The sequence below is a fragment of the Eptatretus burgeri genome, chromosome 9, assembly GCF_056783735.1.
Source record: "Eptatretus burgeri isolate ZD-2024b chromosome 9, Ebu_testis_v1, whole genome shotgun sequence".
In the NCBI taxonomy this organism is placed as follows: domain Eukaryota; kingdom Metazoa; phylum Chordata; class Myxini; order Myxiniformes; family Myxinidae; genus Eptatretus; species Eptatretus burgeri.
The window spans coordinates 45553095-45572834 of record NC_140969.1 but is presented as its reverse complement, the minus strand read 5'-3'; the positions used below and the strand labels follow the sequence as shown (position 1 = coordinate 45572834).

Here is a 19740-nt window from a genome sequence, read left to right as displayed (position 1 = left end):
CATCAAGGCAGGAAAGATCGCAAACAATTGTAGGGTACGAAAAAGGATTTCCAATGATAATGACGGATATAATAAAGATTATGGTTCGAAAGGTGCTCTTCACAATTCTACTGCATATCTCTCTGGTAGTCTGAAAGTATTGATTCTGACATTTATAAATGTGATTTTTAAAGTGTATCCTCAACCTCTCACTCACTGTGCTGGAAAGACTCCTGAATCATGCTGGGGTTGATCTCCCAACCACCCACCAGCACATCATCCAGAGCCCAATATGCACGTTTATAAGAGGTCGTGGCAAGACCTGAAGTGAAGCCAAGGGACTGCCACCAACGAAGGCGTGTTGCAGGGGAGCATGCGGACTGCGGAAGTGAAATGAGATCTCGTCTAGGCTGTGAGTATCGTTGCAGGTCAAGCTCATACAGAAGAGTCCATGTGAAGCCTGCAAAAGGTCATTGTTTGAAAAGAGTGCCTTATCATGCAGATGGCCTGAAAAAGTGTAATGACATTGCTGAACCAACAGAGTACAAGAGGCTTCTAAATTACATCATATCCTTTGACTGCCAATAACTTCGTCCTCGCAAGTCTTTAAGAGCCTTTAGGAGGCTGACATGAAATTTTCCTCAAAAGGATTCACTGATTCATCAAGACACGCCATCAGAGATCCAGAGTATTTTGCTTGGAACAAATAGGGGAAACATGTGATTAAGTTGATACAGGGTGAGTAAACGGAGGAAGGAGGGTATACATTTCTGCCACATTAACATACGGAAAGGGACCCTTTATCCGGTAACCGAAAAACCGGAAAGACCCGAAAACTGTCAGAATCTTGAAACCCCACGCTCCAACAATTTTTAACCCTTTCATTCTGAAAAGTTAAATTATTCGCAAACCTTGTGAAAAGTTAATCGCTCCGATGAAGAGTTAATCTGCAGGAAAAACTGTAGAAGTGACATTTCGCAATTTGCAATCACCGGAGACAAATCTGTGAAGTGGCGTGTGTATCCAAACTGCGTTGTGCTATAAAGTTTTGTCCACATATTTCACCCTTGTTTGGGGGCAATTTCAATAAACAAATTATAAAAACAACATTGCATTCTAGATGTTTCAGGGAGATGTGCAAAAACATTAATTTTTAGAAACAGCTGCAAATCGTAATGTGATGGGTGGAAAAAATTTGGCTCTGTAATTTAGAAAACACGTTATTACGGCAAACAGCCCGGAAATCGGGGGTTATCTATCTATCTTATATACATTTTGGCCTGTCTGTTTGTCTGTTGTGTTATAACTTGAGAACAGATCAACGGATTTCAATAAATCCAAATATGGTGGATTCAGGGAATTCCTGAGAAGGTTTGTGATGAAAAAATATTCTAAATTTTAAAAAATTTTTATGAGTAAATGGGTACACGTGGCAAAACTGTAAACACCAACTTGTGACGCTGGTTATCCCCTCACTGCCAGGAATCCTTTTTCTTCTTACCCTATTGATTAGCCATGAGAGCAAAGATTGGTATTTCCATCAGTGAAGTGATGGGTCCCACATTCCAGTCAAATATATTTTGCTTTGAAACTCACAAAGAAAAACCAAGCTTTGTAAATCATGTACAATTCCCATGGGTTGAATATTCTGTTCAGCAAGATGCTGTGTTCTGCTTTCCCTGACGTCACTTCTACTCAAAAGGACCATACTGAGCATTCATTTATCAAAAAAAGGCACACAGGATTGGAAGAAAATCTCGGAAAATTTTTCCAAACATGCCGTCTCCCAGGTTCATTTGAAATGTATGGAAAAGTGGCAAAGCTTCAAACACGGCGAAGAAACAGGATCAGTAGCAGTGAAGCTTTCAGAAAGTCATCAAAGCACCTTTCAGAGAAACAGGGATTACCTTACTAAAGGCACAGTGACACCTTGACGTTTTAGCCAGCTTATGCCGATTTTTGAAAAATTTGTCTAAAACGCTGGCACACGTCGAATACGTTATGGGTAAGTTTTGGAAACATTGAGGGCACGCTGAAAAACACTGCCATATGTCGTAGTACACTGGCTTTCATCGTTGTACTTTGCGGTTGTCCTCACATTTTAGCATGCTTGAAATTTTACGACTTATGCCAGCGTATGACTCACACGTTCCGCTACGCTGGCCATAAGTTGAAGGCACGTAACGCGATCGTTGACACACGTTACTTGTAAGTTAATCATAAGTCGAAACACGTCGAGGTAATGTTTAGCGTACCCGAAACTTATTTCTAACCTATGAGTAACGTGTTGTTAGGCACGTTACGCGATGGTTGACACATATTCACACACGTTACTCGTAAGTTACTCATAAGTCGAAACACGTCGAGGTAATGGTTAGCGTCAGTATTCCAGACTCCCTGGTTTTTGTTTTTTTTTCTTCGGTATGACGGTGATGTTGACACTTCGATTTCTAGTGCGGTTATGATTTAAATCGTTGAGCGGCAGCCTATTAATTATATTATATTATAACCGCACTAAAAATCGAAGTGTCAACATCACCGTCATACCGAAGAAAAAAAAAACCAGGGAGTCTGGAACACTGACGCTAACCATTACCTCGACGTGTTTCGACTTATGAGTAACTTACAAGTAACTTTTGTCGACGTGTGCCAACGATCGCATATCGTGCGTACAACTTATTCCCATCGCATGCAGAACGTGTGAGGCATACGGCAAGTACGTCGTAAAATTTTTAACACGTTAAAATTTCAAGACTTACTCCACTTACTACGACGTATGATAGCGTACTTTAGCATTCTATTCACGTATACCAAACTTACCCATACCGTATTTGACGTGCGCCAGCATTTTAGATGCATTTTTCAGAGGTCGGCATACGCTGGCAAGATCGCCAAGGTGTTGCTGTGATGTTGGCACTTCCATTTCTCCGGCGGTTATGATTTGAATCATTGTGCGGCAGCCTTTTAATAGGCTACGCCACGTGATCGTCGGCGATACGTGCAGCGCGCTATGCATAAGTTAGACCATCGTTGGGCATAGGTTGTGAACGCCGACAACAGGCTAAGCATTCGTTGGTATAAGTTATCTATAAGACAACGAAACGTTCTGTGTCCGTTACTAATATGTTATGCAGACGACCAACTCGTTATGAATACGTCCGAATGTTTAAAAAAAAAAACATCAAAAGTTCAACGTAAGCCAGCGTTTTACATACATTTTAATACGTTGCCATTGCTGGCTAAAACGTCAAGGTGTGACTGGTCCTTTAGGTTTGTGCATCGTCAAGTTACTTTCAAAGTTTGGTTTACCGTTTTGTGGGCACAATGAGGGAAAGGAATCTAAATTGAAAGGGAATTTCCTTGAATTTTGTGATTTCTTTTCAAAGCATGATGAAACTTTTAATTCAATGCAGGCTTGTTATTTGAATTGCACAAGTTCTGAATTTCAAAACGAAGTGCTACAGATCTGTACATATTTGGTTCTCAAAGAAATTGTACAGACAGTGAATAACGCCGGTTTTTTTTTTTTGCTATAATAGCAGATGAGGCCAGATCGTTTCAGACAGAGCAGCTTTCAGTTTGTATCAGATATACAGAAAACCTCGAGATCAGAGAAAGGTTCCTGTGCTTTGTCAATTGCTCATCTTCCCAAAATGCAGAAGGTATTTAAACTGCCAGAAAGAAAGCTTTGGAGACAAATGGATTGCACAATGTGCTGATAGTTGCCCAATCTTATGATGGTGCTGTTGTTATGTCAGGACACGTAACTGGGGTTCAGCAGCGAATGAAAGATGATCATCCGTTTGCAATGTATGTACATTGCGTGGCACACAAACTCAACCTCAACCTCGTCCTTGTAGAGTGCTGTAAAGCGAGTCGTAGTGCTTTGGGCTTTCTAAATGTAGTTGAGAATTTGTATTCAGTGTTTGCGGAGCCAACGAATCATCAGAAGTTTATCGACATGCAGACAGCTTTGGGCCTGTAGCAAAAAAAAGAGATTGTGCAGCCCAGTGATACACGTTGGGCATGTAAATGGGGAATTAAAACAATGTTTGCATTGAAAACACATTACACCGCTATCATGCGGTGTCTCAGAGATCCAAGTGAACCAGGAGAAATGTGGTCAGTGGAAGCAAACGGCCTTTTTCATCTTATGACTGGAGTTTCATTCAATGCCTCCTTAATTATCTTTCACATTTCGAAAGTTATTCATGCTGCTCACAAAGGTCTTCAAAGCATCGACACCACAGATGCAAATGCCTCCTCTATCATAGATACCTGAAAGTGTACCTTGAAAAACTCAGAAGTGAAGAAAGCTGGAATGATATGTGGAATGAAATTACAGAATTCTGGAAAGACCATGACATTGCAGTGCCAGACGAAGACACACATCGCTTGCCAAAAAGAAAAAGAGCAGTGAAACTCTCAGAAGCTCTTACAGACTTTTATCCCAACAACTTTGGGTCAAAGAGCTTGTAGAAGAGGCAACGATGCACATGAAACACCTGCGACTGTTAGCCAACCTCAAAAAAGTGGGATCAGCAGTTGTACATTCCTGTCTTGGATGCTGAAACTGCAGAGTAAGAGAGACGAATCTCAAATGAATCAATGGAAATTGCTGAAACATGCGAGTCATTGTTAAGATGTCACAAAAATGGCATTCATCTACATCCACTGTTGCAGAAATATGCAGACCCACTCAAAATAAATCCTCAGCTTGGAGCTACAGAAATGGACCTTTTTACCAATCTGGAATCTGTTGTTACCCTTCAAAGACTTTAAAAAGAATTGTCTCAGAGAATGCACCCAAACTATTACAAACTCATTCAGTTGGCTCTCACATTGCCAGTCGGGATGGCCACTTCAGAATGAAGCTTTTCTGCAATGAGACAGATTAGAAACTGGTTATGCTCAACCATGGGTGAGAGAAGATTTTCTTCACTGGCACTTCTTCACATAGAAGGCGATTTTAACTGTGAAGCTGATTCCAGAGGACAGGGTGGAAGTTTACGCTAACCAAAGGTAAACATGATTGCACCTACATTAATCATTAAGATAAGAACAGTATTTATATCAAGACATGCTTATGTATGGGAGACATTATTCATAAAATGCTCATTAATTATTTTATTTTTATTCAATAATTTGTTGTTATGCTAATACAGTATTGGTGGTACCTGCGAAAAAATATTAAATAATTAGGTTAAAACAAAAAACAACGGTGATTAAATAATGATTGTAAACTGTATTTGTGATTTCATGTGCACTGGAACTACATCAACAAATGGTAATTTTGGAAGTCAGACCCAGCTACCCATTATTAATATTTAGCTTGCTGCTCCCCCCCCCCCCAACAGTGGAGAAGTCAAACTACACCTCTACTGTCTGAAGTACGTTTATATTCTGCTTTGCCGGCACTCCCCCAAGGCGAAGGCACACAACATATAGTGCTCCCAAGACAGTTATTTCATTGATATCCATTTTAGGTAGCCCTTCCCTCATGTCTCGTGGGTATATGGGACAAAATGCATTTCAAGAGCTTATAGGCAGGAACTATAATCCCATTCTTTATTCTTTTATTGATTTCTTTTAGTTTATTTCATACACACGACCTCTCCTTATGTACACAAGCAGCTCATTAGTATATGTGCGCCATTTTCCATTCAAACCTCGTGCCATTCTTCAATGACACATCACCTCAGATCTTCACCATATTCGGAGCCCAATGCTGCAATATTCCTGTAACTACCACACTGCCTTACCAAAATTCCCCAAAACATCAAACCACAACACAAACTCACCTACAATCACCATTGACACCACAATACCGACCACAACCATCTCCATCAGGAACTTGCCATCACAGCCGCTATGACGCCTCAAAAACCTCACCATAGCTCACCGCTACAACACCACAACTGTCTCCATACAAAACTCACCTACACTCACTGCTACAAATGCCACAACCATGATATCTCAACCACAACACAACCACCATACCAAAGCTCACCACTTTGCTCAACGCTGCCACTGATGACTACCGCCACCTTTCGGGACCAGTGGGAATGAGTAAATGTACTCGTGGATGGGATGTGCGATCAGGTTCCTCGCTCCATGTTGAATCTTGGAGCTCCTTTTCGTGGTGAGGTGTGGATCAACTGGGGGGCTTTTTCTGGTGCCGAATTCTCACCTGGGCAGTGCCAAGGCTGGGGTGTCTGCATGCCAATGGCGGCATGAGGATATGCCCATGTCCCACCTGTTCCACCTCTAGGGCTCTGCCCTCAGAGGAGCATCGTAAATGGACTGAGCTCCACACGCTCGCTCTCCTCGTTTGGCTCTTCATCTGGACCTGCCCCTCTTCTTCTTCTCTGGCCTACCCGCTTCCGCTCGCTCTTGCCTGCCCTGCTAGCATCTGGTCTGCCTGCTTCTCTCTTATCTGGTCCACCTTCTGTTTTTGGAGACATGGAGTGGAACGGATTTCACAGAGCGGAGCGCTGGACGAGCAGGAAAACCAGACCGAGTGCTGCCTTAGCCCATAAACAATTACACTAACAGATTTCTCTATGCTCATGTTAAGCCTATCCTCTCACATGTTTTTTGATTTGCTTCCAAGACTCCCTGACACAACTTCACACCCTCCTCTCTGCCTCATCTGACAATCATTTGCACCTCCCCACTTTCACACCATAGACACCCCCAGTTTTCTTTCCTCCTCTTCTTCCGAAGCGGCCAGGTTGCGTTGGTCCGTCGATCATGCCATGCCAGGAACAAAGAGGTCATTCACACCTTGTACTTTCTCTCATCTTTCTGGCTGTTATAATTTCCTCGGGTGTGTATCTGATGGCACCTATCATGTTAGTGTAAAGGTAAGATTGTGAATTTAGATCAGAATAGCTCTGCCCTGGATCTTTGTCTTGTAAATACTTGCATTTCTTTTGCCGCACCTCATCAATCCTTGCTTTCCCCTCCTGTACATATTGCTTTTGTAATAACACCTTTCATTAATGTGCCACATGACCTTTCCTCGCTTTATAAATATATTGCTTACGTTATAAATGTACCCAGCTCGTTCAGTCTTTTCCTCCATTGGTCCAGTGTCGTCTGCACATTAGTTTAGCCAGGAAGTTCTACCCCACCGGTTTGAGTCTTATGAGCCGGTGTATACTTGGTAGCTCTGCTCGGCTGCACCTGAAATGGCAAGTTCCATGCAAGTACGCATCGAGGGCACAAAACTCGCTTGGTACTGTCAACCCACCGGAAATGGTGGAGTAGTGGAACCCTGCCAGGGTTGGCAGTCCCAATCAGCATTTGTGGTTGCCTCGCAACCCACCGGCGCAGAGTTATCTGTGCCCGGTGGCCTCTGGACCGGGCGTTTGGTTGGGACCCGAGTGCTTCCCCTCATGGCAAGCCTCGAACCCCGGATGTGCAACAATATATTTCAAACACTTCAGTGGGAAGACTGGAACAGCACGCTGTAGAGCGCATACCTATGCCAGGTTGAACAGTTTACATTTTGTCTTCCTCTGATAGGCCGGATATGAATCCAAACATAAACCAAAATCTAATAAGCTTGTTCTTGTCACCGAACCAACTCATCCACCGAGTTTTGTCATAACTCATCCAAAACTTTCTGAAATATGATGCTATATATCGTTTTTGACCCCATCTCTCAATGGTGAAGAAGCATTAACAAAATTGAAAAAATTCTCATTCCCTGATCTGGGTTCGGATCTTCACTAAAATTGAATTGATTCGTCCTTGTCACGCACCCAACCTGCGCACAAAGTTTCGGCCGAATCCGTCCAAAACTTTTTGAGATATTGTGCGATGTATCGTTTTTAGCCCGATCACTTAATGGTGAAGAATCACTTAAAAAAAGAAATTCTAGTTTGCAGATCTGGATTCAGACCTTCACCAAAATCTCATCATTCCATCGTTGTCACACACTCAATTTGTCCACCAAATTTCATCCAAATCCATCTTCAGCTTTTTGAGACATCTTGTCCATAGACAAACAGATAGAAAGACAAACAGACAAACATACATGGGTGAAAAAATAACCTCCGTCCACCTTCGGTGGCAGAGGTAATAAGGGTATCAATATTCATGGAGAAAAGTTTAACCATGTAAGATTTGCAGACGACATTGTTGTTATAAAAGAAAGCTTAGAGAAGATTGAAACAATGTTCAGGGAAGTCAATGAAGCTAGCAGAAAGTGTGGACTGAAGATGAACACGTCGAAAAAACAATGTAGTAATGAACCTCCTTGTATCTCTTGGAGAAATCAATAAATGGAACCAAATAGAAGTAGTAGAATAATACATATACGTACCAGGGGTAAAGCATTAGTCTCAAGGAAAATAATCAAGAACAATAAATAAAGAGAATAATCAGACTTGAATGGAGACAAAATGGAAACCTCAGTAACATCGTGACAGGGAGCTCAACAATATGTCTGAAAAGGAAATATTTCAATTAGTGCATTATTCCAATTATCATCGATGGGGGAGAGACCTGGGCATTAACAACTGAAGGAAGAGTTAAATGGAGGAAGAGTCAACAGCAGCACAACACAATATGGAATGTAATATGTTAGGTATTACATACAAATGTAGAAAGACAAATAAACGGGTCAGAGAACAAACCAAAACTCAGGGTATCTTAAAAATAATCAAACTTAGGTAATGGAAATGGGCAGGACACATTAGTAGTAGGTCAGATAGCAGGTGGACAAAAAGAGTAACACCATGCAGACCTATGGATGGCAACAGGAACAGGGAAAGGCCACACCGAAGGTGGAGGGATGAAATAGAAATATATTGGGGAAGAGTCAATCGAAATAATGCAAGAGACAGAGCAACATGGCATCAACATGCTGAGGCTTTTGTCCAGCTGTGGACTGAAAATAGCTGATGATGAATAATTAGATTGGCACCTACTAATATCACCATTGCAACACGGTTATTTTGCTTTTCCATCGCTAGGCAATTGAGGCAAAAGGAAAGGCCAATTGGCCCATTATCACTGTCACATCCACATCACAGCAATCCAAAACGAAATGGCAAAGGGACCACTGCTTTAAATCTCCACTCGGATGGGGTGCTCTGAGGTGCAGCACACCCTGCTGTTATTTTGGCAGAATTACAATTTTTGGTTAAGTTAAACTCCAGGGATCAAAGGCAGACTCGACAGCTCAATGGCAACACAATACTAACTAAGCTGTCCCACCAGTCCTAATAATCCATATCTCAAACCGCTTTCAAATATGTTAATATTATTTTATTCATCACAATTTGGGGATTCATTTTTCATCAAGAAGGATTTACTGACCTCCATCAGTGGAGAAGTCCAGCAGAACACTGTCTCTTTGACAGCCATCGCCCCGACACATTTTTCCTTTTATCTGATTCTCCGAGCTTCCTATCAATGCCCAGTACTCAATGTACCTGTGAACAAGATACATTATAATCTCGAGTTATCTACATATATATATATATATATATATATATATATATATATATATATATATATATATATATATATATATATATATATATATATGAACAGTATAAGCTCTGTTTTATCAAGCTGAAGAGGTTTGATAATCAAAGATTCCTTGTGCACCAAACTTAGTCTGGGAGGTTGGTAGTTCAACCCCCAAATGAGCTATACCAAAGACTTAAAAATGGTATGTGTTGCTTTCTTGCTTGATGTTCAGCATTTAAAAGGCAAAACATGGACAAACAACCACAGGTTGGCAGTCATTGTGGGGGCTTGATGTCCCTCGTATTACTGTATTTTTATTCCATACATATTTCTTATAAAGGTTTTGTAATTGAATGAGTGGTAATTAAATAAAGTAGTGTACTCTCGGAGCCAGCTATTCATGGATTCGCCATTCACCGACCCCGCGTATTCACGAGTCACAAAGTGTGACCTGCTTCAACATTTGCGCTTTGCGTATTCACGTTTTTTAAAATCATTATTCATTTAATATTTTTTATTTTTCTTTTTGCACTTCAGAACTGGTTTCTGATATCTACCTGGGAAATTGGAAATCAGCCAACATCACAGCATTACATAAAAGGTGCAAAAACGGATCCCCTTAACTACCATCCAATTAGCTTACTGTACTTCCAATCATCAGCAAGGTCATGGAATCCATCATCGAAGTTGACATAAAATCATTCCTTTTCTCCACTAGCTTCATCTCAGATCAATTCGGATTCAGACCTGGTCACTCTACCTCGGGTAAGCTGCTTCTACTCTCCCAACAATGGTGAAGGCCATTAATATCGGACATGAGATCAGAGCTGTCTCTCTGGACATATCTCAAGCTTTTGATACAGTCTGGCATCCTGCCTTGCTCTCCAAACTGTCTGCCTGTGGAATCGAAGGCCAATTCCACTGTTGGATTAATGACTTCCTCCACTCTTGTCGACAATGCGCGGCGGCTCTCAACAGAACCATTTCATCTCCTCTCCCTGTCAGGGTTGGAGTTCCCCAAGTCAGTGTTCCTGGCCCCATATTATTCCTAATCTTCATCAATGATCTATGTCATTGACTCTCTGGAAAATCATTTTTATCGCCTTGCTGATTACTCCACTCTCTGCCGTGACATCTCTCATCCTTCTGACAAACAGGAGCAACTTCTTCCCTCTCCTCAGACCCTGACAAAATCACAAACTGGTCAAACACAATTTTATTTATGTACCCATATTGTCCACCCCTTTGCATTCTCCCTTATCCCTCATCATTACCTGCATCCCTTGTTAGTCCATCTCCATCTACTTTCTCCCTACGCCCTGCTGTTGGTGTTTCCCCTTTCTCCTGATGTTCCCTTTATGTTGTGTCCTGATTTGTTCTGTGTCATCACTCTTCCACGAGATTAGACCTTGAAAAGAAACAAACAGCAAGAAATACAATGCCCTGCCATTCGCAGACCCTGACATTCGCAGTGGCATTTTCAGGAACGCATCCCCCACGAATAGCGGGGTCCGATAGTATATTTTTTTTACCCTCGCCAGAAAACAATGGCGTTTTTTACGTTTTTAAAAATTAAAGCATTTGGGTCCATTCATCTGTCGATCTGTCTGTTTGTTACTTGCAAAATCAAAAATTTGTCAAGTATATTGGTCAATCGATTTTGTTCTTCTGTCTGTCTGTTTGGCGTCTACAGGTCACAATTCCAAATCGATCGTCATGAAACTTTACCAGGTTGTAGAGGTAGTCTCAACTGAGAAGCCTATTGATTTTGAAGTCAAAGGTCAAAGGCCATCTTAAGGTCAAATTTCTGAAATCGTCATATTTCATCAGATTGATTTGAGAATTGAAAACGATTAGCATATTGTGTCACTGAATTGGGAAACCAACAATTTTTGAGGTCAAAAGGTCAAAGGTCAACTCAAGGTCAAACTTCTAAAATCATCAAATTTTTATTTGAAAAATTGACAATTTTCATCCGATTGACTTGAGAATTAAACAGAGATTGAATGGTACATTAGTGAATTGGGAAACCAACTATTTTTGAGATCAAAAGGTCAAAGGTCAACTCAAGGTCAAACTTATAAAATTATCAATTTTCAACTGAAAAATCATCAATTTCCATCCTATTAACTTGACGGTTGAACAGGATTTGCAAAGTCCATCACTGGATTGGAAAAGCAACTATTTTTGAGGTCAAAAAATGTCAAAGGCAACTCAAGGTCAAACTTCTAAAATCATCAATTTCAATCTGAAAAATAATAAATTTTCATCCGATTGTGCTGAAATTTGATTAACATTGTGAATTTTAATCTGAACTAGACGACCCGTGAACCCGTTGGGTTCCCGTTGTGACAGCCGTTGATAAACAAATTATTCAGCCAGTTTTTTACAGCCATTTTACCCTGCTGAGCAGGAGTTAGCTTTTTCTTGAGTCAATTTTTTTTTATGACCGGTGCCCTTCCTGATGCCAACCCTGGTCGCCTCTTACGACACACAGGGATATGGTACACCTATTCTAACCAGGGCATACACCGGGACCAGTACACTGGTCCTCATTTCGCCGACCTTGGAAGGATGACAGGCTGAGTCAACCCCCTGGTGTTAATTCAGTGGCGAACGGGGCTCGAACTCAGGACCCAAGGATCCCAAGCCAGCCACCATAACCACTAAGCCAACACCAGGCTTTGTTGATAAATAAATCATTTCATGAAAAAAAAGATAGCTCCAGCGAACTATACCGCTGAGGTTGTTTGCATTGATCAAATTCTCCCGAAGAGTACTTGACTGAATCGGAAATTGGTTTTTTAATAATATTTTTTGTTGCCCGATTTGAACGAAACTTGATACTGCACACCGCCGGAGAATCGTGAGTAAGGTGGCACTAAAATCGTGTACCGTTTTGGCTGTATTTCAGGAACATACATACATATATACAAGATGAGAGTTTTACTCATATATAGATAGATGAAATGGACAAATTGATGTATCCATGGCAACCTTTGGAGAGGGGGGGGCGTGGATTTCGCAAGTAGCGTTCTCTGCACAAGATCTTTTTCTTGTTACTTGCAAAATCAAAGATTTTTCAAGTATATTGGTCAGTCGGTTTTGTTATTCTGTCTGTCTGTCTGCCTGTTTATCGCCTACAGGTCACAATTCCAAACTGACCTTCATGAAACTTCACCAAATTGTAGAGGTAGTCTCAACTGAGAAGCCTATTGATTTTGAGGTAAAAGGTCACAGGCAAAAGGTCATTTTCAGGCCAAATTTCTAAAATCGTCATTTTTCATCCGATTGACTTGAAATTTGAAAAGGATTTGCATATCAGCGAACTGATTTCAACCAGCCAATTATTTTTGAGGTCAACATAGACCAAAAGGCCAACATAGACCAAAGGTAACCAACTAAGCTGGAATGTCTAAAATTGTCAATTTTCATCCAATTGACTTGGGATTTGAAGAGGAGTTGCATATTTGGTCAATTAATTCAACCACCAATTATTTTTGAGGTCAAATTAGTTTAATGGATTTTGCAAGGATCGTGCTATCATGACATCTTTCTTGTTTGTTTGTTTGTTTGTTTGTCTGAAAACCCACTCCATGGGAGTACCTCCTGTACAGCTTCGCTTCGCAGGGCAGCTCACCGAATGACGGGATTGGGGCAAAGTCTTCAGGACCCCCAATCTTTGATGATAGGAGGGAAACCATGGGTTAATATTCCTGGGTCAGATTGCGGGAGAGTGTGTCGGAGTGGTGCTGAGGTGTCGTCCACCAGACGGCAGTCTCCTTAGGTTTACCTGAGGCGGTCCCTTCGGGTGGGTGCCTGGAATGTCCTATCCCTAAGAGAGGATGATCACCTGTCTCTGTTATCATCTGAGCTCAAGCGTTTGGACATCGGGATTGCAGCTCTCTCTGAGGTTTGGAGTCCGGATTGCGGCGAGATAATGGTGGGTGGTTACACCTACTATTGGTCTGGTTGCTCTGATGGTTACCATACCCAAGGAGTTGCTGTAGCTGTGTCCAATAAGCTGACCCCAATGATAATTGAGGTAACACCGGTCAATGAGCATATTATGAGACGAAGGATTCGTCACTCCTTAGGTGTCATTTCCTTGGTCTGTCTATGCTCCGACTGAGGCGAGTGACCTCACCGTGAAGGACGCATTCTACACCACGCTCGAGTCTGTGGTTGATCAGTGCCTCAGACGAGATACACTTCTAGTCTTGGGGGATTTCAATGCATCGACTGGAACTGATAGGGATGGTTATGAGACATGTGTTGATCCCCATGGGTCAGGAACTATAAACCAGAATAGCACTAAGTTCCTTGACTTTGTAAGAAGTCATGGACTTAGGGTGGCTGGTTCATGGTTTCAGCGCCCACAAGCTCATCGCTGGACTTGGTATTCCAACGCTGGCGGTGTGGCAAAGGAGATTGACCATGTCCTCGTTGATGGTCACTGGAGGATGTTCCAGAACTGCAGGGTCGACCGGAGTGCCCAGTTCCTCAATACTGACCACCGGCTTGTTGTAGCAACTCTAAAGCTACACCTTAAATCCGGGAGAATCGTACCATCCCAGCCTAGGCTGGATGTTGCCAAGCTCAGGGATGAGAGAGTAGCTGAAGAGTTTGCGAACAGGCTGAGTGGACATTTGGGGAGTCTGGGTGCTTTGGGGGGTCCTGAAGAGTTGTGGAGTGCTTTCAAGACCACCGTCCTTGATGTTGCCGGTGGATGTCTTGGAACTCACCACAGGGCAAAGAAGAATTTTTTCTCTCAAGGGACACTGGACACCATTGACCAGAGTCGCAGGGCCAGGCTGAATGGCAGAGCTGAGGTGTTCAGGGAGCTGAGGCATAAAACTGTACGTGCACTGAGGGTGGACAAGGAGGCCTATGTGCAAGGAATCTGTGAGGGGGTAGAGCATCACCTGTGGACAGGTGATTCTCGTCCCGCTTACAGGGGAATTCGCGCATTGCGTTCATCCAAGCCCATCCCTCGGAGCACTGCAGTTAGAGCAGAGAGTGGTAGGCTCTTGACAGAGGAGTCTGAAGTGAAGGCCCGCTGGACCGGTTACTTTGAGCGGTTGTACCAGGCTGATCCCCCAGCTGTCGAGTTGGATGTCAAGGGTGTTACCATCCCTGTTGTTGACCCTCCAATCAACTGTGGTCCACCTTCGCTTGTGGAAACACGGGCTGTGGTGAACCGGTTGAAACGGGTTAAAGCTCCAGGGATCTGTGGCATCCATGCTGAACTTCTCAAGGCTGGTGGAAATGCTGCACTCATGTCATTGCATGCAGTTTTGTGCTCTGCCTGGAACACAGGCATCATCCTAACTGATTGGAAGAGGGGCCTTGTTGTCCCTCTCTGGAAAGGGAAGGGTGATCGCCAAGACTGCAACAACTACGGAAGGGTGATGCTGCTCTCAGTGCCAGGCAAGGTCTTTGCTCGGATAATTCTTGATAGGGTTCGCCACCATCTGCTTGAGCACCAGCGTCCAGAGCAGTCAGGCTTTACACCAAAGAGGTCAACGATTGACCGTATCCTTGCTCTTCGTGTCCTCACCAAACGCAGACGAGAGTTTCGGCAGGGCCTGCTTGCAGCCTATGTTGATCTCTGTAAAGCGTTCGATTCAGTGAATCGGGATGCCCTCTGGAGGATTCTTGGTCTTCGTGGGGTGCCACCAAAACTGGTCGATCTGATGTCTGAACTCTACTCTGGTACTGAGAGTGCTGTGAAATGTGGTGGTACCATCTCTGACTTATTTCCAGTTGTGACTGGAGTTCGTCAGGGGTGTGTACTGGCACCCACACTTTTCAGCACTTGTATGGACTGGATTCCAGGAAGGATGTCGGAGAGATGAAGCTGCGGTGCATCATTTGGGAATGTCAAGATCTCAGACATTGATTTCGCAGATGATCCAGTCATCTTTCCGGAGACTTTAGATATCCTTTTTGGGGCCCTCGAGGTGCTGAATGAGGAGTCGGAGCCGCTTGGATTACGGGTTTCTTGGGTCAAAACAAAGATCCAGGCTTTCAATGACATCTTGGATGCTGCTGTCCTGTCTGTGTCTGTTTGTGGTGAGGATGTTGAGGTCGTGGCGAGATTTACTTACCTTGGCAGTGATATTCATGTCTCTGCTGGCTGTGAGTCAGAGGTCAATTGACGTCTGGGTCGGGCCTTGGGAGTCATGGATTCACTGGATCATGGGGTGTGGCGCTGCTGGTACCTGTGCGGGAGGACGAAAGTCCGAGTCTTCAGGTCCTCGATGCGAGACTTGGACTCTGACCAAGGATCTGAGACGGAGACTTAATTCCTTTGGTACCAGGACTCTTTGGAGAATCCTTGGCTATCGCTGGTCAGATTTTGTGTCCAACGAGCGGTTGCTGAGAGAGACTCGGATGAGATTTGTTACCTGCATAGTCCGTGAGCATCAGTTGCCGCTGTATGGACATGTGGCTCATTTTCCTGACGCTCATCCTGCTCACCAGATTCTCTCAGCGAGGGAGTCTCGTGAGTGGAGGAGGCCAATGGGCCGACCACGTGCCTCGTGGTTGTAGCAGGTTGATCGGCATCTCAAGGATATGTGGATGGGCCTGGCATCTGCCTGGGGGATTGCCAGACAGAGGACCGTGGAGTACCGGCGGAAAGTGGATGCAGCGACGTGCTGTTCTGGCACATGCTCCCATACCTGACCTGTTTGTCTGCACAGAACGTGAGCATGGTTTTTCTCTGCAACTGCTTATCAGATTGAAAATAAATTTTCACCATAGGAGCAACAATTCATGTCGAATGTTATCATGATATAATGATGACATCATGGATCACGTGGTGTGGCAACCATGTTGGAAAAAAGGAAAACCTTTGGACCTCTGTATCTCCAAACAGCTCCATGGAAAAATTGAAATTTGGCACATGGCGAGTACTCCACATGAGGAATAAATATGATTTTTATATGATGTCATTGGTGCCTTTGTTTTGTCACACTCGCATACGTAGAACGCTACATCCGATCAGTATGAATTTTTTGTAGGGTCTTCCAGGGACCCCAACCCATGAAGATCCCAACCCCAACCCAAGTCAACAACCAAAAAATTAATGACACCATCGATCACGTGGTTTGGCAGCCAGATTTAAAAAAAAATAAAAAACTACAACGAGGCAAAACTTTGCAGCTATGATCGCCTGTCGATGAGTCACAAAACGTTCCCAAATATGACTTCATAGGTCACATGGTTTGGCAGCTATGATTTTTATTTTGTGAATAAGGCTCATTTGGCTGGGCCTGGATGGGTTTGGGGGTAGAAGAGTAGCAGCTGAAATGTGAATCATATCCAGGTTCCTCCTGATGACTTCATCTTTGCTTTTTACTCATTTGGGTTCCTTCTGATTACTCCAATGCAGGACTGTACCTATTTGGTCTTCCATCTGAATTGAATTGAATGTATTTTAATCCCATTCCAAATTAAATTGAGTAATAATTTAAAAAAAAACGTCTTCGGTCAGGGTCAGGTGTCCAATTAAAGTGGGGATGCATCAAAGCGGGACATTTTGGTACATGGTCATCACTGCCAGCAGTTATAAAGCAGCAGATCTAGTTATGCTGTTATTAATTATGTAACACAGCAGAACACAAATGCTACACAAAATACATCACACAAAACAAGTCCTAATGAGGGTCTGCAATCTATGATTGTTATTTCTTGTTCAAAATGCAAATGCCCATGTTTATTTTCCATCAAATCCACAGTAAATGGTTGAACTTACATCAGAAAAATATTTATTTTTGTAAACAATATCGAGGCTCGTATAACAGCAAACACACATAACTTATAACAGAGGGAGCAGGAGACAAGAGGAGTGGGAGATGGAAGCACAAAACAGAGGGGAACAGAGACACAAGGAGATCTGTGGAAGGGAGATGGATGGGGTGGGGGTACACGGGGTAAACAAGATGGACATCACAGGGACTTTCAGGAAGGAAAGCAGCGAATTTGAAGGAGGTGGGTTTGGGGTGGATTAACAGGGGTAGAAAAGATCATGGTTTTGGGTGGGGGAAGATAAGAGTTGGTGGTGAACAGCTGTTTTGAAGACCTGGAGGGAAGAGTGGGATTGAAGAGAGTATGGGAGTTTGTTCCAGAGGTGGGGAAAAAAGGGAAATGAACGAGTGGAGGTGAGCAGGGATTGTTGATGTTGGTAGTTTCACCAGAAGGGGGTTGCTGGTGGACATCGAATGCCCTGCGGAAATATGGGGGGTACAGATTACAGACAGAGTGGGGGTGGAGGCCAGAGAGGAGACGGTATAAGACAGAAAAACCACCGACCTGCCTGTGGTGAGAGAGTGAGAGACCGAAAGTCTCAGCTTCATCGCGGGAGATACCAATGATCCCAAATGCCTTGGAATCCACAGCATGGAGCCTAGAAAGGAGTGAGGCAGGAGAACCAGCCCAGAGAGAAGAGCAGTACTCCACAGCAGGCTGTGGATGAAAGCTTTGTGTTTGGTCAGGAGCTCAGGTCTGCCAAGGACAGACTTTGCACGACGGACGATTCCCAGTTAGCGACTGGCTTTGAGGCCAGCACAGAAATGTGACTTTCTCAGGAAAGATCATGGCAGATAGTGAGACACAAAAGCTTGAATAAAAGGACTTCTTCAAGAGGATTGTTGAGAAAGTGGATGGGGGTGGTTTCCAGACGGTCCTTTCGGAAAAAACAGTGAGAGTGTGAGATTTGTCAAGATTGAAAGACATGTTCCAAGTGTTGGACCAGCTTGTCATTTATCAAGATTTGCAGAGAGTGAAGAGGCTGCTGCTTGCTGATATGAGGGATGACAGATGGTATGGCAGAGGGTGGAATCATCAGGAAAGACATAAAGAGGATTTTCCAAAGAGTCGGAGAGATCATTGATGAAAATCAGCAAAAGCACAGGACTCAGAACACTGCCTTGAGGAACTCCAGCCTAGACAGGAAGATGGGATGAGAGAATTCCATTAAGGGCCACAATTGACCATGACAGGATAGGAAGTCTGAGAGCCATGAGTGGAGATTGCCTTGGATACCACAGGAAGAGAGTTTGGGGAGGTTGGGGAGCCAGACTGTATCGAAAACATGTGATATGTCGAGGGAGATGGCTCTGATCTCATGTCTGGCATCCATTGTTGGGAAAGCAGGAGCACCAAATCCAGGTTAGAGTGACCTGGTCTGAATCCAAATTGATGATCGGAAATTAAGCCATTGGAGAAGAGGAAGGATTTGATGTCGGAAGTGATGATGGATTCCATGACTTTGCTGATCATTGGAAGAAGGCTGTTTGGTCTGTAGTTGCAGGTATCAGTTCTTGCACCTTCTTATTCAGAGCAGTAATGCTTTCCTATTTCTAAGCAGATGGCAGATGCCCTTGAGGAAATGAGAGGATGAATAGAACAGAGAGAGGGTGAGCAAGAGCAGCAGAGCAGGTTTTTAGGACATGTGGGCTGATGCCGTCTGGATCGGTTGCAGAATCTGAGTCGAGGTTTGACAGCAAACTCTCCTCCTTGTCAGGAGAAAAGGACACACATCCAGGAACAACTGGGTGTGACTGGGTAAGGTGGGTACAGAAAGTGATGAGTTTGGGGACACAAGATTTAGAAGCAAACACGGAGTTTAGTCATTCAGCCTTTTCACGTGCAGTCAGCTGTGCAGCCATTTGAGGTAAGAGAGGGAATGGAGGGGGAACATACACCAGAAACAGACTTCACCAGACGTCACCAGGATGTGGAGGTGAGAGACAGGTTTGAGAGGTCCGACTTGAGATTGGAAAGATGTTGTTTTCTGGATCTCCTGAGGGTAGACACACAGTTGTTCTGAACTTCGTGGAAGGAACCGAGATTTCCTTCAGTCGGATTTGCCTTCAATGAGGTGAAGGCAAGTTGTTGTAGCACAATTGCCTCGCCACAAGCTTCATTGTACCATGGGCAGGAGGAAGGGTAGGACAACTGAAGATGAGATGGGATAAATCTGTGCATGAGAGAGAGCAAGTTTCTTTGAAAAAATTCCCAGGATTAATTGATGTCAGACAGTGTAGAAATGGGAGACCAGTCTAGAAGTTTGATGGCTGCTTGAAGTCCCTGCCATTGGGATCCCTGCCGTTATCTGAGAACCGGGTTGGGAAGTTGACAGATTGTGTCAGTCCCAATGAGTTACAGAAATCCTTTGCTGAAGTGCCATGGCAGGTGAGAGAGGTACCCACACCCAGACAACTAGCATGATGGCAATTTAAGTCACCACATATGAGGATGAGAGCA

At 43.5% G+C, this 19740-nt stretch overlaps 1 protein-coding gene across 1 annotated transcript in view; it reads right to left on the bottom strand.

Annotated features, from left to right (window-relative positions):
- The window catches only part of RELN (reelin), a 346725-nt gene that overhangs the window by 38995 nt on the left and 287990 nt on the right, over positions 1-19740 (bottom strand). The window contains exons 55-56 of the mRNA XM_085894992.1: positions 9310-9425; positions 197-439 (exon numbers count right to left, since the gene is read on the bottom strand). Of these exons, the coding sequence (XP_085751118.1) occupies positions 197-439; positions 9310-9425 (359 nt within the window). The remainder of the gene's footprint in view (positions 1-196; positions 440-9309; positions 9426-19740) is intronic.